We start from the raw sequence: 15,800 nt of genomic DNA, 5'->3' as shown, positions 1-15,800 counted from the left end.
TCCAGATCATAACTACTCACTGCGTAAAAAAAGTTTTTCTCATGTTGCCTTTGGTTCTTTTGCCAATCACCTTAAATCTGTATCCTCTGGTTCTCGACCCTTCCGCCAATGGGAACAGTTTCTCTTTATTTACTTTATCTAAACCCTTCATGATTTTGAACACTTCTATCAAATCTCCTCTCAACCTTCTCTGCTCTAAGGAGAACAACCCCAGCTTTTTCAGTCTTTCCACGTAACTGAAGTCCCTCATCCCTGGAAACGTTCTAGTAAATCTTTTCTGCACCCTCTCTAAGGCCTTCACATCCTCCCTAAAGTGCGGTCCCCAGAATTGGACACAACACTCCAATTGTGGCCAAACCAGTGTTTTATAATGTTCATCATAACTTCCTTGCTTTTGTACTCTATGCCTCTATTTATAAAGCCCAGGATCCCGTATGCATTTTTTAGACATTTCCTCAACCTGTCCTGCCACCTTCAAAGATTTGTGCACATATACCTCCAGGTCTCTCTGTTCCTGCTCCCCCTTTAGAATTGTACCATTTAGTTTATATCGCTTCTCCTCGTTCTTCCTGCCAAAATGTATCACTTCACACTTCTCTGCATTAAATTTCATCTGCCATGTGTCCATTCATTGCACCAGCCTGTCTATGCCCCCTTGAAGCCTATTACTATCCTCCTCACTGTTTACTACACTTCCAAGTTTTGTGTCATCTGCAAATTTTGAAATTGTGTCCAGTACACTGAAGCCCAAGTCATATAGAAAATAATTGTTGAGGTTAGTCAGAATTCTTCTGCTAATTTTTTTAAAAACTTCATTATGAACAGAGCCTGCAGAAATTGTTGTGTGACACCATGCATTTATCTTGCTTTACTTTTCTATAAAGTAAAAAAAAATTACATTGTGACAGGCTGAAATTATAATCTAAGGTGTGATCTATTTATTTTTGGTGTTGACCAGGTTTCATCATCAAAACACTTTAAATCTAATTACATTGCTGTCATTTCTTTGCTTTCTCTTTTCTTCCTCTGTCTTCTTCTGGAGGATCCTGCTGAGATGTGGTTCCATGGGTGCTGGTCGTCTTTGTGTACCTTGTCCAAATGGTAATTGTTCAAGTGAGTGTTGGCAGGCCATTTGAACATGCAGAGTGTGATCTTATCTTCACTCAATGTCACTTCATGGGCAATTTCCAGTAAGGATAATTTTATAACGTCTAAGAGCAGAAACCCTCCCATCTTGAGAATAATTGTAGCACCCCTACTGCTATTTTGATTTAGAACACAGCCTAGTCCAAAAATTGACCCGAAACCTTCTGGTCTGTGTAGTTCAAGTTACATGTATTTTTCACTGAGCCATCAGGGAGCTCAGGTTCATTTTAATTTTTCATAATGTTTTACTGAAAGCGTCACTGAATGCATGATTTCTCAAACGGCTATTCATTTAAGCAGGTTAGAAGTCAGGCTTAATCGTACTGCCTGGGATGTAGAGTGTAAGTATAGCCCTGTGCAAGATTGAGGTGCTTGGTATTCTGATCACAAACAGCATCCTTTAACAGGGCATTCAAGATCTATGGGTATCTCTGTATCTAGAGGGAAATATGGAGTGGATATAGTAAATTCTGTAAATCTATGCCATGTTTCCTGCATATTTTATAAATGATCAATGATCATCTCTATTTTGATGTCAGAGAGGCTCTTGCAAAGACTTGGTCAATAAGGTATAGTGAAACCGTAAATGGGAGGGAGACACAAAAGTGGAAACGCAAACAGAAAGGGATCGAGAAGAAAGCAGAAACAAGAATAGAAACTGAAAAGAAAAGCGAAGGAAAGGTATAGAGAGAGAGAATGAGAGCAATGCAAAGACAAACGCAGGAAAACAGAGCGTCTTGCTTTTATATAGCATCTTTAACATAGTAAAACACCCCAAGGACCTTGACAGAGAAAAAATGAATGTTGAGCAGTATAAGGAGAGGTAGGGGAAATTACCAAAAGTATGGCCAAAAAGATATGTTTTGAGGGTGAGAGGGAAGTAGGAAGGAGGAAGAAGAAAGAATAAACTTACATTTATGTAGCACTTTATCATATTCTTGGCGCATCCTAAAGCATCTTGCGGCCAATGGATTACTTGTGAAGTGTACTCACTGCTGTTATGCAGGCAAACATGGCAACCAGTTTACAAACCGCCAATTTACTAACAGCAAATGAATGAATGATCAGATAATCTGTTTTATGGTGGTGTTGGTGAAGGGAGGAATGGTGGCCAGGCCACCAGGATAAATTCTCTGCTTTTGAATAGTGCCATGGGATCTTTTATGTCTTCCTGAACAGGTAAACAAGGTTTGATGTCATATCTAAAAGACAGTGGGATACAAATTGGAACTTGTCGCGCCTGTTTTTCAGGGGGCAAAAAGGTCCAATTATATGGGGCTATGTCTTGCGCCTGAAATATGTCCAATACCGTACTGGCATGGCGATATTCAGGCATCCCTGGCGGCCACTTGAAAAGAATTCTTGCATATGCTAATGAGAGGCTTGATGCCAATGTAAGGACTCCTCTGGGGAAACTGGGCACCGTTGAGCAGAGCTGGCACCAGGCTTGCTCTGTTCAGATTTTTAGTTTCGTCTGCGATCTAACCAGGGGTCTTTAAAGGGACTGTTGGAGGCCACCACCAAAATCTTATGCATATTTTTTAAAACTTGCCTTAACGTGGAACCAGGAAGGGCAGGAGTGTTCCTCCCGGCTCCACAGCACAACTGTGACCCGCTGGTGGCCTCCATTGCCCCCCACCCCCCCCTTCCCAGGATCTACCTGAAGGCCACTGCCGGTGTGGCAGTTGGCCCAATTCGAAACTCTGGAGACCGGTGAGCTGCCTTTGGAGTCCCAACAAGTGCTTGCAGGAAATATTAAGATGAGGCCCAAGGCCCAGTTTTGGATGAGCCTCAGGCCTCCAGCTTCTGGCACGTGCTTTGAGCACTTTGCCCATTTTGCACCTGAAAACGATCCTAAACCAATTTCTAGGCCAGTACCTCTGACAGTGCAGCACTGTATCAGTACTGCACTGGAGTGTCTGCTTTGGATGTGCCTAAGTCCATTGTGGAGCTTGAACCCACACCCTTCTGACTCAGAAGTGCTACCACTGAACCAAGATAGCACTTGGAAGGGACTTAATGCAGAAATTTCAAATAGTAGGGCCAAGACAGCTGAAGGCTCTGCCATTGATGCTGGATTGGATTGGATTGGATTGATTTCACATTAGAAATGAATGGATGATTTTTGGATATCTTGTTTCATTTGGGTATTTCAAAATTGGCAAATTTACATCCTGTATTCAAAGGGGTTGAGATACAGTAATATGAAAAAATGAGGTGCATTTTATTTTATCAGTTTTCACAGGATGTTTTCATACTAGGGAATTATAGCGTAAAGCCTCTTCTGAGCAGGTGATTATTTTGATTCTAAATGTTACAGATCATAAACACTGCTGCAAGTCTTAGGAAATGCATCAATCAAAATTATTTACAACCACCTCCTCAGTCTGAGTTTTGCAGTTTTTTTCCCCCTCCATTTTGCTCCTCTCCTGCCCAAAAGATTCTGGTTCATGCTGGGGTATAGTCCCATTGGCACTCATAACCCTCAAGTACCACATCCAAGTGGCCATTCTTCATGCGTGAGCCTTGACACTGAGTGTGGGCAGGGTATCTAACCATGGGAGGCATTTGCCAGTTATAGTGCCCCACTGCCACCCAGATTAACTCTACACAGGGCTAATTTCAGTGAGTTAAAAAGGGATCTTGCCCTGGTGGATTGGAATCAAAAATTGGAAGGCAAAACAGGAATTGAACAATGGGCGGCCTTCAAGGAGGAGATTGTTCGGGTGCAGAGTAGACACATTGCCATTAGGGGGAAGGAAGGACATCCAAAGCTAGAGCTCCCTGGATGACTAAAGATATGGAGATTAAAATGAAACAGGAAAAGGAGGCTTGTGACAAATATAAAGTTCATAATACAGTAGAGAACCAAGCTAAATACAGAAAGTACAGAGAAGATCTAAAAAAAGGGAATAAGAAGGGCAAAGAGAGAGTATGAGAATAGATTAGCGGCTAACATAAGAGGGAACCCAAAAGTCTTTTATAAACATATAAATAGTAAAAGGGTAGTCAAAGGAAGGGTGGGGCCGATTAGGGACAAAAAAGATCTTCTTGTGGAGGCAGAGGGTATGGCTGAGATACTAAATGAATACTTCACATCTGTCTTCACTAGAGAAGAGGATGCTGCCAAAGTACAATAAAGGAGGAGGTAGAAGCGATATTGGATAGGATAAAAATAGATAAAGAGAAGGTACTTAAAAGATTGGCAGTACTCAAAGTAGAAAAGTCACCCAGTCCAGATGGGACGCATCCCAGGTTACTGAGAGAAGTAATGGTGGAAATTGTGAGTAAATCCTTAGATGTGAGGGTGGTGCCAGAGGCCTGGAGAATTACAAATGTTACACCCCTGTTCAAAAAAGGGGAGTGTGATAAACCCAGCAATTACAGGCCAGTCAGCCTAATGTTAGTAGTGGGGAAACTTTTAGAGACTATAATCCGTAACAAAATTAATTGGCACTTGGAAAAGTATGGGCTAATAAATAAAAGCCAGCACAGATTTGTTTGACTAACTTGATTGAGTTCTTTGATGAAGAAACGGAGAGGGTTGATGAGGGTGGTGGGGTTGCTGTTGTAAATATAAACTTTCAAAAGGCAATTGACAAAGTACCACATAATAGACTTGTTAGCAAAATTAAAGCCCATGGGATTAAAGGGACAGTGGCAGGATGCAAAATTGACTAGGGGACAGGAAGAAGAGAGTAGTGGTGAATGGTTGTTTTTCAGACTGGAGGGAAGTATACAGTGGTGTTCCCCAGGGGTCGGTACTAGGACACTGGTTCTTTTTGATATATATTAATGACCTGGACTTGGGTATACAGGGTATAATTTCAAAGTTTTCAGATGACACGAAACTCGGGAATGTAGTAAACAATGTGAAGGATAGTAACAGACTTCAGCAGGACATAGACTGGTGAGATGGCCAGACACATGGCAGATGAAAGTTAACAGTAGAGAAGTGTGAGGTGATACATTTTGGTGGGAAGAATGAGGAGAGGCAATATAAACTAAATGGTGCAATTTTAAAGGGGGTGCAGGAACAGAGAGACCCGGGGTGTATGTACACAAATCTTTGAAGGTGGTAGGACAAGTTGAGAAGGCCATTAAAAAAGCATAAGGGGTCCTAGGCTTTATTAATAGAGGCATAGGGCTCGATATTAGGAGGGCGGCGGGTTTGCGGCAGGGGGTCTATTGGGCGCGTGTGTAACGCGCCCAGTGAAATCAGTCTGCCCCGCACGCAATCGCAGGCTAATTGGATCCACTTACCTGGTCTTCCGGGTTCCCCGCTGCTGAGCTGTGCGTCGGGCGGACTGCGCATGCGCAGTAAGGTCTGTCAGCTGGAGGAGCTCTATTTAAAGGGGCAGTCCTCCATTGACTGATGCTGCAAGAAATAGGAAAGATTACAGCATGGAGCAGCCCAGGGGGAAGGCTGCTCCCAGGTTTAATAATGCCTCACTCCAGGTATTATTGGATGGGGTGAGGAGGAGGGGGAGGACAGAGATCCTCCACCCCCCCGGTGGGCGGGAGGAAGCGGCCTGCCTCTGCCACCAAGAAGGCCTGGCTCGAGGTGCAGAGGAGGTCACCTGCACCACCAACATATCGCCCACCTGCATACAGTGCAGGAGGCGCTCCAATGACCTCAGTAGGTCAGCCGAAGTGAGTACACTTACTCATTGCCCTACACTCCATCTGCCACATCACCACCCCCACCCCACACCTCCTTCTGCACTGCCAACATTACTCTATCACATCACCCCTCATACCCACTCAAACCTCATCCTAATCTTACCTGCACTTACTCACCTCGCCAGTACTCATCCCGCCACTACCACTCAACCCAATCCTCATACAATCTCATGGCTCTATCTCATACTCACCCTCTCATGCATCTCTTTCGTGGTCAGCCTCACTCAACCTGCCACTACCTGTGCTGCAGCCACAGGGCATGCATCACATATGTGCAGTAGGCAGCGTAAGGCAAACGTGTCGTGAGCATGAAGGGGATGCACAAGGGTGTTTGAGGGTTTGTCATGGTTTTTACTTATATTTAATTTCTGAGCAACTCACATCACATATTATATTGGCACCACTACTGGCACGTCTTTGCGAATCTTGTCTGGTTTGTGCAATAATGCCCTTTCCTGAGGATCACGATGAAGACCCACACCTGATGCCACCCATTGTGTCACTGCAGAGTAGGTGTAGGTGTATTTGCAGGGCTCTTTTGTGCAGACGACTGAGAGACGTCGGCGATGTCCCTGGTGGCACCCTGGAAGGATGTGGAAGAGAAGTTGTTGAGGGCAGTGGTGACTTTGACAGCGACAGGTAAGAAGATGGTGCTCGGGCCAGCCAGGAGCAGCTCGGCATGAAGGAGGCTGCAGATGTCCATGACTACATGTCGAGTGATTCTGAGCCTCCGTGTGCACTGCTGCTCAGAGAGGTCCAGGTAGCTGAGCCTCGGTCTGTAGATCCTGTGGTGAGAGTAGTGCCCTCTGCGACGCATCTCTCTCTGCGGTTGCCCTCCCTCCTGCTGTGCAGGTGGATGTGTCACAGCACTGTGTTGTGGGGCCCCACGTGTCAGAGGTGGACAGCGTGGTCGGCGAGGCCGATGATGCTGTTCGCCCTCCGAGGAGGTCATGACTGCAGCTACGGCGGCCCCCATCCGGAAGATGTACATCTGAGGGGGTCCGCAAGGTAGGTACATGTGTCTGGACACTGGGGTAAGTGTGCAAGTTGGTGAATTTTATTGTTAGGAGGAGGGTGGTGGAGGCCAAACTTTGTCCAAGGTGACAGAGTGGCCTCCTGCAATAATCAGGTCTTTAAACGACCTGAACTACCTAAATAAATACTTTAAGTGGCACCCCACCGGCTTTAATTGCCTGCGGGAGTCCCACATGCGGGGGCTGCGCGCGCACGTCAACGCGTCTGTGGGAAACCCAGAAGTGGGCGGGTTGGAGCCGGGCTCCCGACCCGCCCCGGGAATCCCCGATTTTCGGTGCCCCCCGCCAGGAATGCACCCTATAGCTGGTGCTAATATCGAGCCCATTGTGTTCAATTCTGGGCACCACACTTTAGGAAGGATGTTAAGGCCTTAGAGAGGATACAGAAGAGATTTACTAGAATGGTGCCAGGGATGAGAGACTGGAGAAGCTGGGGTTTTTCTCTTTAGAGTAGAGAAGGTTAAGAGGAGATTTGATAGTGTTGTTCAAAATCATGAATGGTTTTGATAGAGTAAATAAGGAGAAACTGTTCCCAGTGGTAGAAGGGTCAATAACCAGAAGACACAGATCTAAGGTGATTGGAAAAAGAACCAGAGGCGACATGAGGAAACATTTTTTTATGCAGCGAGTTGTTGCAATCTGGAATGCACTGCCTGAAAGGGTGGTGGAAGCAGATTCAATAGTAACTTTCAAAAAGGAATTGGATGAAAGGAAAAAATTTACAGGGCTATGAGGAAATAGCTGGGTTGTGGGATTAATTGGATAGCTCTTTCAGAAGCCAGCACTGGCCCGATGGGCCGCATGGCTTCCTCTGTGCTGTAATGTACTATGATACAAACCAGGGATTGAATCTGGAAGTGTCCTAGTATGTGCAGCACAGGACTATACCACATAGAGAATTTTTTAATCAAGCCATGACAGGACTTTGGATTTGGTGCAGTTCCATGAAAATGGATAACATCTACCAATAATATAAAAGATTATATATTCATATTTGATTTATTTTTTTGCCAAAACTGTTGAATTTAAGTTGAACTTTTTTTTGTATAAGCGTCTCCAATATGATAAGCAGATATCCTCCCATTAAAGGGTAATGTTCTGCGATGACAATATTCTTCTTCTAGTAGTCCAGCAAAGAAGTGACACAGCTTGCTCCAAGTAATTTTTTTCGATGCCAAGTTTCAGCTTCAAGAGGCTAATGCATATGTTTGAGGTTTATTGTAGCTTAATTGAACTCACCACTACTGAGTAATAGAGGTTGAAAAGGGAATGATAAAATAGACTGAGATTTAACTGATCACTTTTGTACCAAATATACCATCAATATTAAAATCAGTGAGTTGTCACATCATTGACTTATGCACAACCCGCTGTGCAACATTTTGTTTGCCGTTCTGACTTTCTACATTGAAGGACGTGACTGTTGGTACCTGTTAATGTTAATATTAATGTGGTTTCTGCAGGAATCATAGCTTTGTTTTGTGACTGCGTCACAGTGAAGCTGATGGAGAGACAGGAGGAAGTGCTATTCAGGGCCAGATTGTGACAGGGAGTTGGTCTGTTCAGGGCAGCAGGATACATGGTCCCAAACTGAGAGGATGAGAAAGACTTCTGTAGAGTTGATAAAAATCCATCCTTAGATTGTCGGTAATAACATTCACATTGAAGCATTAAAACAAATGCCAGACTCATTTGTTAATTTAGTGTCAAATTCGTGACCCATCAAATTTACATGTGCAAGTTAATTTATCATAGCAATTGACTGTAATTATAAAATTTTAGTGTTATGGCTTTGTCGTTGTTTTGTGTAAAATTAGTTTGAGGTGAGGTTGTTGAAGTAGAAGTGAGATGCTTCCTCACAAGAATAGAGAGGGGAAAAAATTCAATAAATCCAGCAAAAAGCTTATATGTACACAGAATTTCATGGACTTCTGCTGACTCAGATTCTGCTCCCTTAAAATTCTTAACACTTGTGAAAACCAATAGCTGAGCCTGTTCTTAGTGTGAAATACAGACTTCTTTATTTCCTTTTCCTTTTCTCCTTGTCTTCTGCAGTTGCTGACTCTTGTGGAGGTACTGCTCCATGGGTCACCAGCACCTCGCCTAAGTAGCAATTCTTTGTGTGAACCTAGAGGATGAGTGTTGGCAGACTATTTGACTGAGGAGAACATCACAGTTTAGCCCAGTCCAGTGCTCCCCTTTTACCCATACACAGTCACTTTCCAGCTGGGGTAACTGGATCATGATCAAGTGCTAGAACCTGAGTGAACTTTCTCCACCCTTTTCCCATCCTCACCCCACAGTCCCCAGCCAAGAGACATTGACGCCAATTGTTGTACCCCTATTACCGCTAAAAAGATGTGCAGAAAATTCTGCGTCGTCACTTCAGATTGTGCTGTGGTTACCTGAGTACTAAGCGCCACCAGTGTACTTCAGTGAATATGTTCCCCAAACTCAGAAACTTATTTAATATTCAAGACGACAGTTAAATAAAATGTTATATCAAAAGACTCCTCAATCTCCTCAAACATACAAAATAAACTTTGTATTTGTTCTTGCACTGTAACAATCATACAATTGCTAAAATGTACTAAGATTTGTTGATTTTAAATGGATGATTTTGACTTCTTTCTTTCATTCAGAAATCGCCTCAATTTTTGGTCTTGTCTACCTGCTTAGTCGGTACAAGTACTTTCATGGATATGCAGACTCAGCAAAGGGAAGGTATGAGCTTAAGTTCTTCCTAAGATTTATTTTCCCACCCTCTCTCAATGCTCTTCCCATGTTTTACACTATCTCCATCTGAGAGGGCAGATATGTAATTTGTTCCCAGGCCTCTGTCGATTGCCATCAGTTTGAAATTGTATGAAAAAGACCCATGATAATTCTGCCTGCAATACTTTTTCTCCCTTTTTTGGTGGGGGAGGGGGGGGGGAAGGGGAGAAGGGAAAGCGACTGGCCCTAACATTAGGGCCCAGATTTTTCTGTAAAAAATGTCTGAATGACACATGCCATTATTAATGCACACATCGGCCAGCAACTTGTGGCGAGGAAGAGATACCCCGTGAGTTGCGAATGGCCACAAGTTGCTGGCTGATTTGTGCCGCTTCACCTTTAGCTTCGTGAAAAAGGCATCTTGCGCTTAACCTCCCCGTGATTTTCATGAAGTTGCTGCATTTGCACATTAATTGCCATTAAACTCGCCACAGAAAGTTAAGTCTAGTAATTAACAGCGTAAGTACCTCAAGACGTCCCAAAGCACTTTACAACCAATGAAGTACTTTTTGAAGTGTAGTCACTGTTGTCATGTAGGAAACACGGCAGCCAATTTGCAGACAGCAAGCTCCCTCAAACAGTACTGACCAGGTCATCTGTTTTTAGATGTTGGTTGAGGGATAAATATTGGCCAGGACACCAGGGAGAACTCCCCTGCTCTTCTTCGAATAGTGCCGTGGGATCTTTTATGTCCACCTGAGAGGATAGAGGAGGCCTCGGTTTACCATCTCATGCAAAAGACTGGAGTGCCAGCCTAGGTTATGTGCTCAAGTCTCTTGAGTGGGGCTTGAATCCACAAACTTCTGACTCAGAGGCGAGAGTGCTACCACTGAGTCAAGCCTGGCACCTTACAGATTGATAGTTGCTGGCTGCACTCTTGTACCTCGTCCAAGTGGCCATTCTTCATGTATGTGACCAGACAGAGGCTGCCTGCTAACTTTTCCCTTATGAGGGGCGTCACAACCAAATCTGATGCTCCCATCTGATGTCCACCCCATAAAATTTCCATCAGGAATCATTAGTGATCAGCAAGGGAAACTCTGACTTTTTTTCACTCTTTTCACAACCAGGGACAGTGAAGCAAATTGTAGTGATCCCTACTGTATCTCTGGCTGAGTTCAGCTAACTGCACAGACCACAGTAGTTGGTACACTTACTCACTGAGCCAATGTGAGCTGGAAGTGGGAAGACATGGACTATGAAAACATCAAGTATATTTAAAAATAAGTTGTAGTTAGACCATTGTGTGATTTTTTTTTAATGCCAATATTTCTGTTTTCAGGCTTTCTGGATTCAAAATTGGTACAGTGACGTTGCTGATATTAATCAGTCTGAGTGTTGGTGGGATCACAAATTGCATAATTGACAAATATTTTGATCTCAACATAGCTAAAAAGATCAGCAAGTTGTTTTTGTAATGTACAAACAGTTGACCAAAAAAAGCAGATGAATATTGCATATTTTATGGTTTAAATATAGTGAATATGAAGACATCCTTTCATGAAGACTTGTGGTTCATGCATGTGATTTCAACATGATAAAATAAAATCAGCATTTTTAAAATAGCTTCACTTATAAATATCCCTTTATTAAATATCATTTGTGCTTTTTGCCTCTAAAACTCATTGCAACACACTATATACAAGGTACCTGGCCTTAACTTTGCTTGTAACTTTTCTTGTTAGTTGTATTTTTAACACAAGGGAAGTGGAACAAGTTCAGATAAATTAGCATTAACTTACCTTAACAACATGAAAATAATTGCCCCCTAAATTTCACCATAGGTTCTAAATGTTAGCGTAGCTACCTCAAGTACCCCAAAAACATGCACCGTAACTCATTATCTCTTGCCCTTGCTGTAATTTTCCAGTCTGAACACTTGTTTACTGTAGTACACAAATTTACGCAATCAACTTGTTCACAGGTACAGGTGGCAGCTGCCATCTTCAGTCCCGTCCATTGTGTTCTGTCCGAGGGTAGGTCCTAACTTAAGTCTCACACGTGAGACGTTTGAGCCACATACTAGGGAAGAGTAGCTGTGGTGGTCTCCATTGCCTTCCTCACAGTTTTTATCTATCGAGTAGCTTCTCTTAGGGGTCTGCAACAAAGGCTAAAGAGCCCATCTTCCCTTATTGGGGCCTACCCGCACCCATTAGACGCATGTATCCCCACTGGATGTTGACTATTCAGCAGAGCCAGCGCTTCTGTCTCCTCTCGCCAGGGCTGTCTGGAGTGGGGCTCGGACCCAAGTCTTCTGACTCAGAGGCAGGATTGCTATCACTGAGCCAGTGGATACCCTGTCTGGATGCGAATGCCCATCAGGATTTGACCCCAGTGTTTAGAGACCATATTCTCGTCTCTACTGGACAGGGCTATCTGGAGTAGGGCTCGAACCCTTCACCTTCTGACCCAGGCGGGAATGCTACCACTAAGCCAAAGGCTCATTCCACCCAGTAGGGTATTGTAGGGAAATTTGGGTAGAGGAGGGGGAAAGAAAGAACTAATTTGCATTTATACAACAACTTATTGCATCCTTAGGATGCCCCAAAGTGCGTTGCAACGAATTAATTACTTTTTGAAGCAACCTTACTGTTGTTATGTAGGCAATCACAGCACAAATTTTGCTCAGAGCAAGGTTGCACAAATGGTAAATGAAATGCATGGCTTATTCTGTTATTTTAATTGGGTGTTAGTTGAGGGAAGAATGCTGGCCAGGAGTAGTGCCATGGGGTGGTTTACATCCACTTAAATAGGTAGACAGTGCTTCACTGAACATCTCACCTCCAACAATGCAGCACTTTCGTCAATCCAGTGCTGAAATGCCAGCCTAGATTATGTGCTCGAGTCTTGAATTACATGCTCAAGTCCAGCTGCGTGGCTTAAACCCACAACATTCAGACTTGCAGGCAAGAATATTACCCACTGACCTAAGCTAACACTATAAAAACTTTTGCAGACTAAACCCACAAGCTTTTTTTAAAAAAAGACATCAGCAGATTTCCAAGGTACTGTACATGGCGAGGAAGAGGTTAAGCTGTCGCTGTGGGCAGGAGGTATTCTACACCCCCACTGAAAGAAGTTTGTAAGAGATCAGCTCAGAAACGCAAAGTTTATTTTGACTAGAAAATTCTTTTTCTTTCCCACCACAGGTAGATAAAGGGAGGAATTTATTTCACTCACATATCACAGTCGCATAAATCCTTACAGCTTTTATCTTTACTGTCCATCTGTTTAGGATATTGTTTTTTTATAGCAAGGACCAAGAAATATGTAAAGCTTAAGGAAAGATTAAATTAATTTGTATCTTTCCGTCTTTATCTAGTATCTCTATGACAGCACTTAGTGTTATTTGAAGGTTCTGCTTAAATAAACATATTTGAAATTCAGGACTTTTATTCAGAACCTCACTCTAAACTTGAGTAATAGTGCAGTCCTTCCTGAATTTCTTCTGTTTTTATATACACAAGTTACTCTTGATATTGTCTATCCAACACTTCCTTGGTCTTCCTCGGCTTTTTGTTCCTTGTACCTCAGTACGCAGGGCTGTGAAAGGTATTCTCACTGTTTCCATTCTTGAAACATGCCCAAACCATCACAGTTGTCTTTCTTGGATCTCCTGTATAAGCGTTGTTTCTTGTCCAAGCCATGTTCTTAAAGCACTCTTGATTGTTTGCATTCTGGATGCTCCCAGTATTCCTCTTAACCAACTCATCTCTGCTGTTAGTATCTTTTTCTGAACAACTTTTCTCATGTTCTTGCAGCTGGTGTAATTGTTTCAAAAACATTACAAAGTACAAACAATACCAAATTTCAAAGTGCAAAATTTAATTTGTCATTCATGTAACATGCTGTATGTTCTAACTAAACTCCTAGAATATAGTAATTAATACTGCCTTACTTAGCAAAGTTACCTGAGAAAAACCTGAATTTATGCTTTACATTGTTTCGATGATTTATATTTTAAATAAAACAATTCGGGTTATTTTTACTGCTTCTAAAAAAAGTTTTGTCCTCAGTAATTTCCCATTGATATCCAGGAGTGGAGGAGGGGCAGCGCTTACAAACATCAAGTTTCAGCATATTCTATAAATGGGCAGTCTTGCTGTTGATCAAGTAAAAAAACTCTTGTTGTTTGGCACAGATGCACACTGGAATCTGGAATCCGCAACTATGTATCTCTTCACGTGATACTGATAGTCTGGGAAGCCCTGTGAACTCAAACTTCTGACAGAAATTGTTGTTTGAGGCATTTCATGCAAGGATAGGTGCATTGTGTAGTTGAATTTGTTTAATACTTATAAATTATTTGTCTTTATTAAATTACAAACTTTAATTTCAAGTAGCAAATCCACAGCTTAGTGGTGAAACCAAGATGGCAGCCAAAAAGTTTTTCAAAAACATTCTTAGTGACTTTCATTGGTTCACCTTTACTTATAGCTAACGTTCATTTTGGATTGTTTTTCACATGAAATTTATCTACCCATGTTCAATTGGTGCCTACCTCTTCAGTTGCGGTTTGTTACATTAGCCAGAGGCACAAGTGTGATGTAAAATTTGCGTATGAAAAAGTGTGACACAAAACATGTACTAGATGTGTTTGTGTATCTATATATTGTGGGTAATATTCAAAAGAAATCTCAGGTGAGCTTACTTTTTACTATTTGCTGAATAATTTTGTGTATTAGTTTGAAGTGAATTATTCGCATGCAGTTCATCCCCTCCATCCCATATATATTCACCAGGAAGCTTGCTTGAATGATACTTTCGCCGCTATTCTCCGTGTAACTGTTCCAAGTACTAAACATCCACTATTTCATAAAACGACAGATTTTAACATTTAACATTTTTTTGAAGCCAGGAATAATTTTTGAAGTCAGGACTTCAATAAGAACTTGACTTAAAGACCTTTCAAATTGTCTGTAATATTTGAAATGTATGGCATGTTACAAATTCTAATACTCTGAGAATCAATCACCAGCCATGAGCTGCAGCAGGGTTTATAAGAGCTTATAGAAATAATGTTCAGACTGCTTTTGAATAATTGTAAATTCAAAAAGGGACACAGAAGTATGTTAGAGGTGCCCCTACTTTTTTTAACCCTCAGCCTAATTGGGCAATATTTTCTCTTTGAAGCAGCAGTATATTGTGTCTGTTGCACCTTTTTTCCCCCAAAGTGGGAGCTGAAGAACCAAAACTGATTCTCCGTAGCCACTATTATTAGAATTACAATCATTAAGAATACATATTTTCCATCCTCTTGTGAAGGTGCTGGCTCACACTGGAATGCTATGCACATTGTGCTGTTTTTCTCCTGCCTCTCCTGCCCTGGTTCCCAATGTCATGTTGCTCTGTGTCAAGGGCTGATGTGGTGCTGCTCCTCTGCTAGGCCAGGGGCTGATGTTATGTTATGTTGTTCCTCTGCTGGACCCAGTCAAAATACATGATTTTGATTTTTAAAAGTAACCAAAGAAATGGTTACAGTCTGTGATGGATTGAAAGAGAGCCAGTAGTCCAAAGACACTTTTCAAGATAATAGAAAATTGCATCTAAAGTCGTGTTTTTGTCAACTGACTTCATTGTAAATTTTAAGCTCTGCTGCAATGAATTTGATGTTTTCTGTTACTCCACATTGAGGATATTTGTTAAATCTCACTCCTTGCCTTTTTAAAATAAAGTGACATTTACTGAATTCATTTTCCTTACTTGAAAAAAGTTCTCACAAAGATGAACTTTCTTGAATGAATATTGGGGCTAAAATCGTAACTAGGGCACCAGTGTCAAAGGTTATATGGGGGAGGGACAACTGGTGTACACAATTAATTTTTGTTCTAGCCTCACCCCTGATGGCATAGGCATTGCATTCCTCCAGTATCTCTCTCGTGGCCATTCTTACTGTGTGGTCCTAGACAGCAACTGACTGCAGGTTATTTGACTGTGGAGGTTATCACAGCCTAATATTGTGCTCTTCTGACGTTCCCATATGCGCACACTCTAGCAGGAGTCACTGGATGGCGATCAAAAGTGAGAACTTGGCTGACTTTTGCCCTTTTTACAGAAGGGTTTCTTTGTCTCCTACCCAGACATCAGAAAATGGATGCCTATTGGGCATTGCAGCCTTAAATAGCGCTGGCATTAGTCCCAGTATAATGATAATTTACCTTC

The 15,800-nt window shown here is 42.3% G+C and overlaps 1 protein-coding gene across 1 annotated transcript in view; it reads left to right on the top strand.

The window, feature by feature from the left end:
* mgst2 (microsomal glutathione S-transferase 2) overlaps window positions 1–15,308 on the top strand; it is a 39,184-nt gene extending 23,876 nt beyond the window's left edge. Inside the window, exons 4-5 of the mRNA XM_067994019.1 lie at window positions 9,506–9,587; window positions 10,921–15,308. Coding sequence (XP_067850120.1) covers window positions 9,506–9,587; window positions 10,921–11,056 — 218 coding nt within the window. The 3' untranslated portion in view covers window positions 11,057–15,308. The remainder of the gene's footprint in view (window positions 1–9,505; window positions 9,588–10,920) is intronic.
* Window positions 15,309–15,800: the final 492 nt, after the last annotated feature.

The sequence above is a fragment of the Heptranchias perlo genome, chromosome 1 (assembly GCF_035084215.1).
Source record: "Heptranchias perlo isolate sHepPer1 chromosome 1, sHepPer1.hap1, whole genome shotgun sequence".
Taxonomy (NCBI): domain Eukaryota; kingdom Metazoa; phylum Chordata; class Chondrichthyes; order Hexanchiformes; family Hexanchidae; genus Heptranchias; species Heptranchias perlo.
This window is presented reverse-complemented; position numbering and strand designations above follow the sequence as displayed.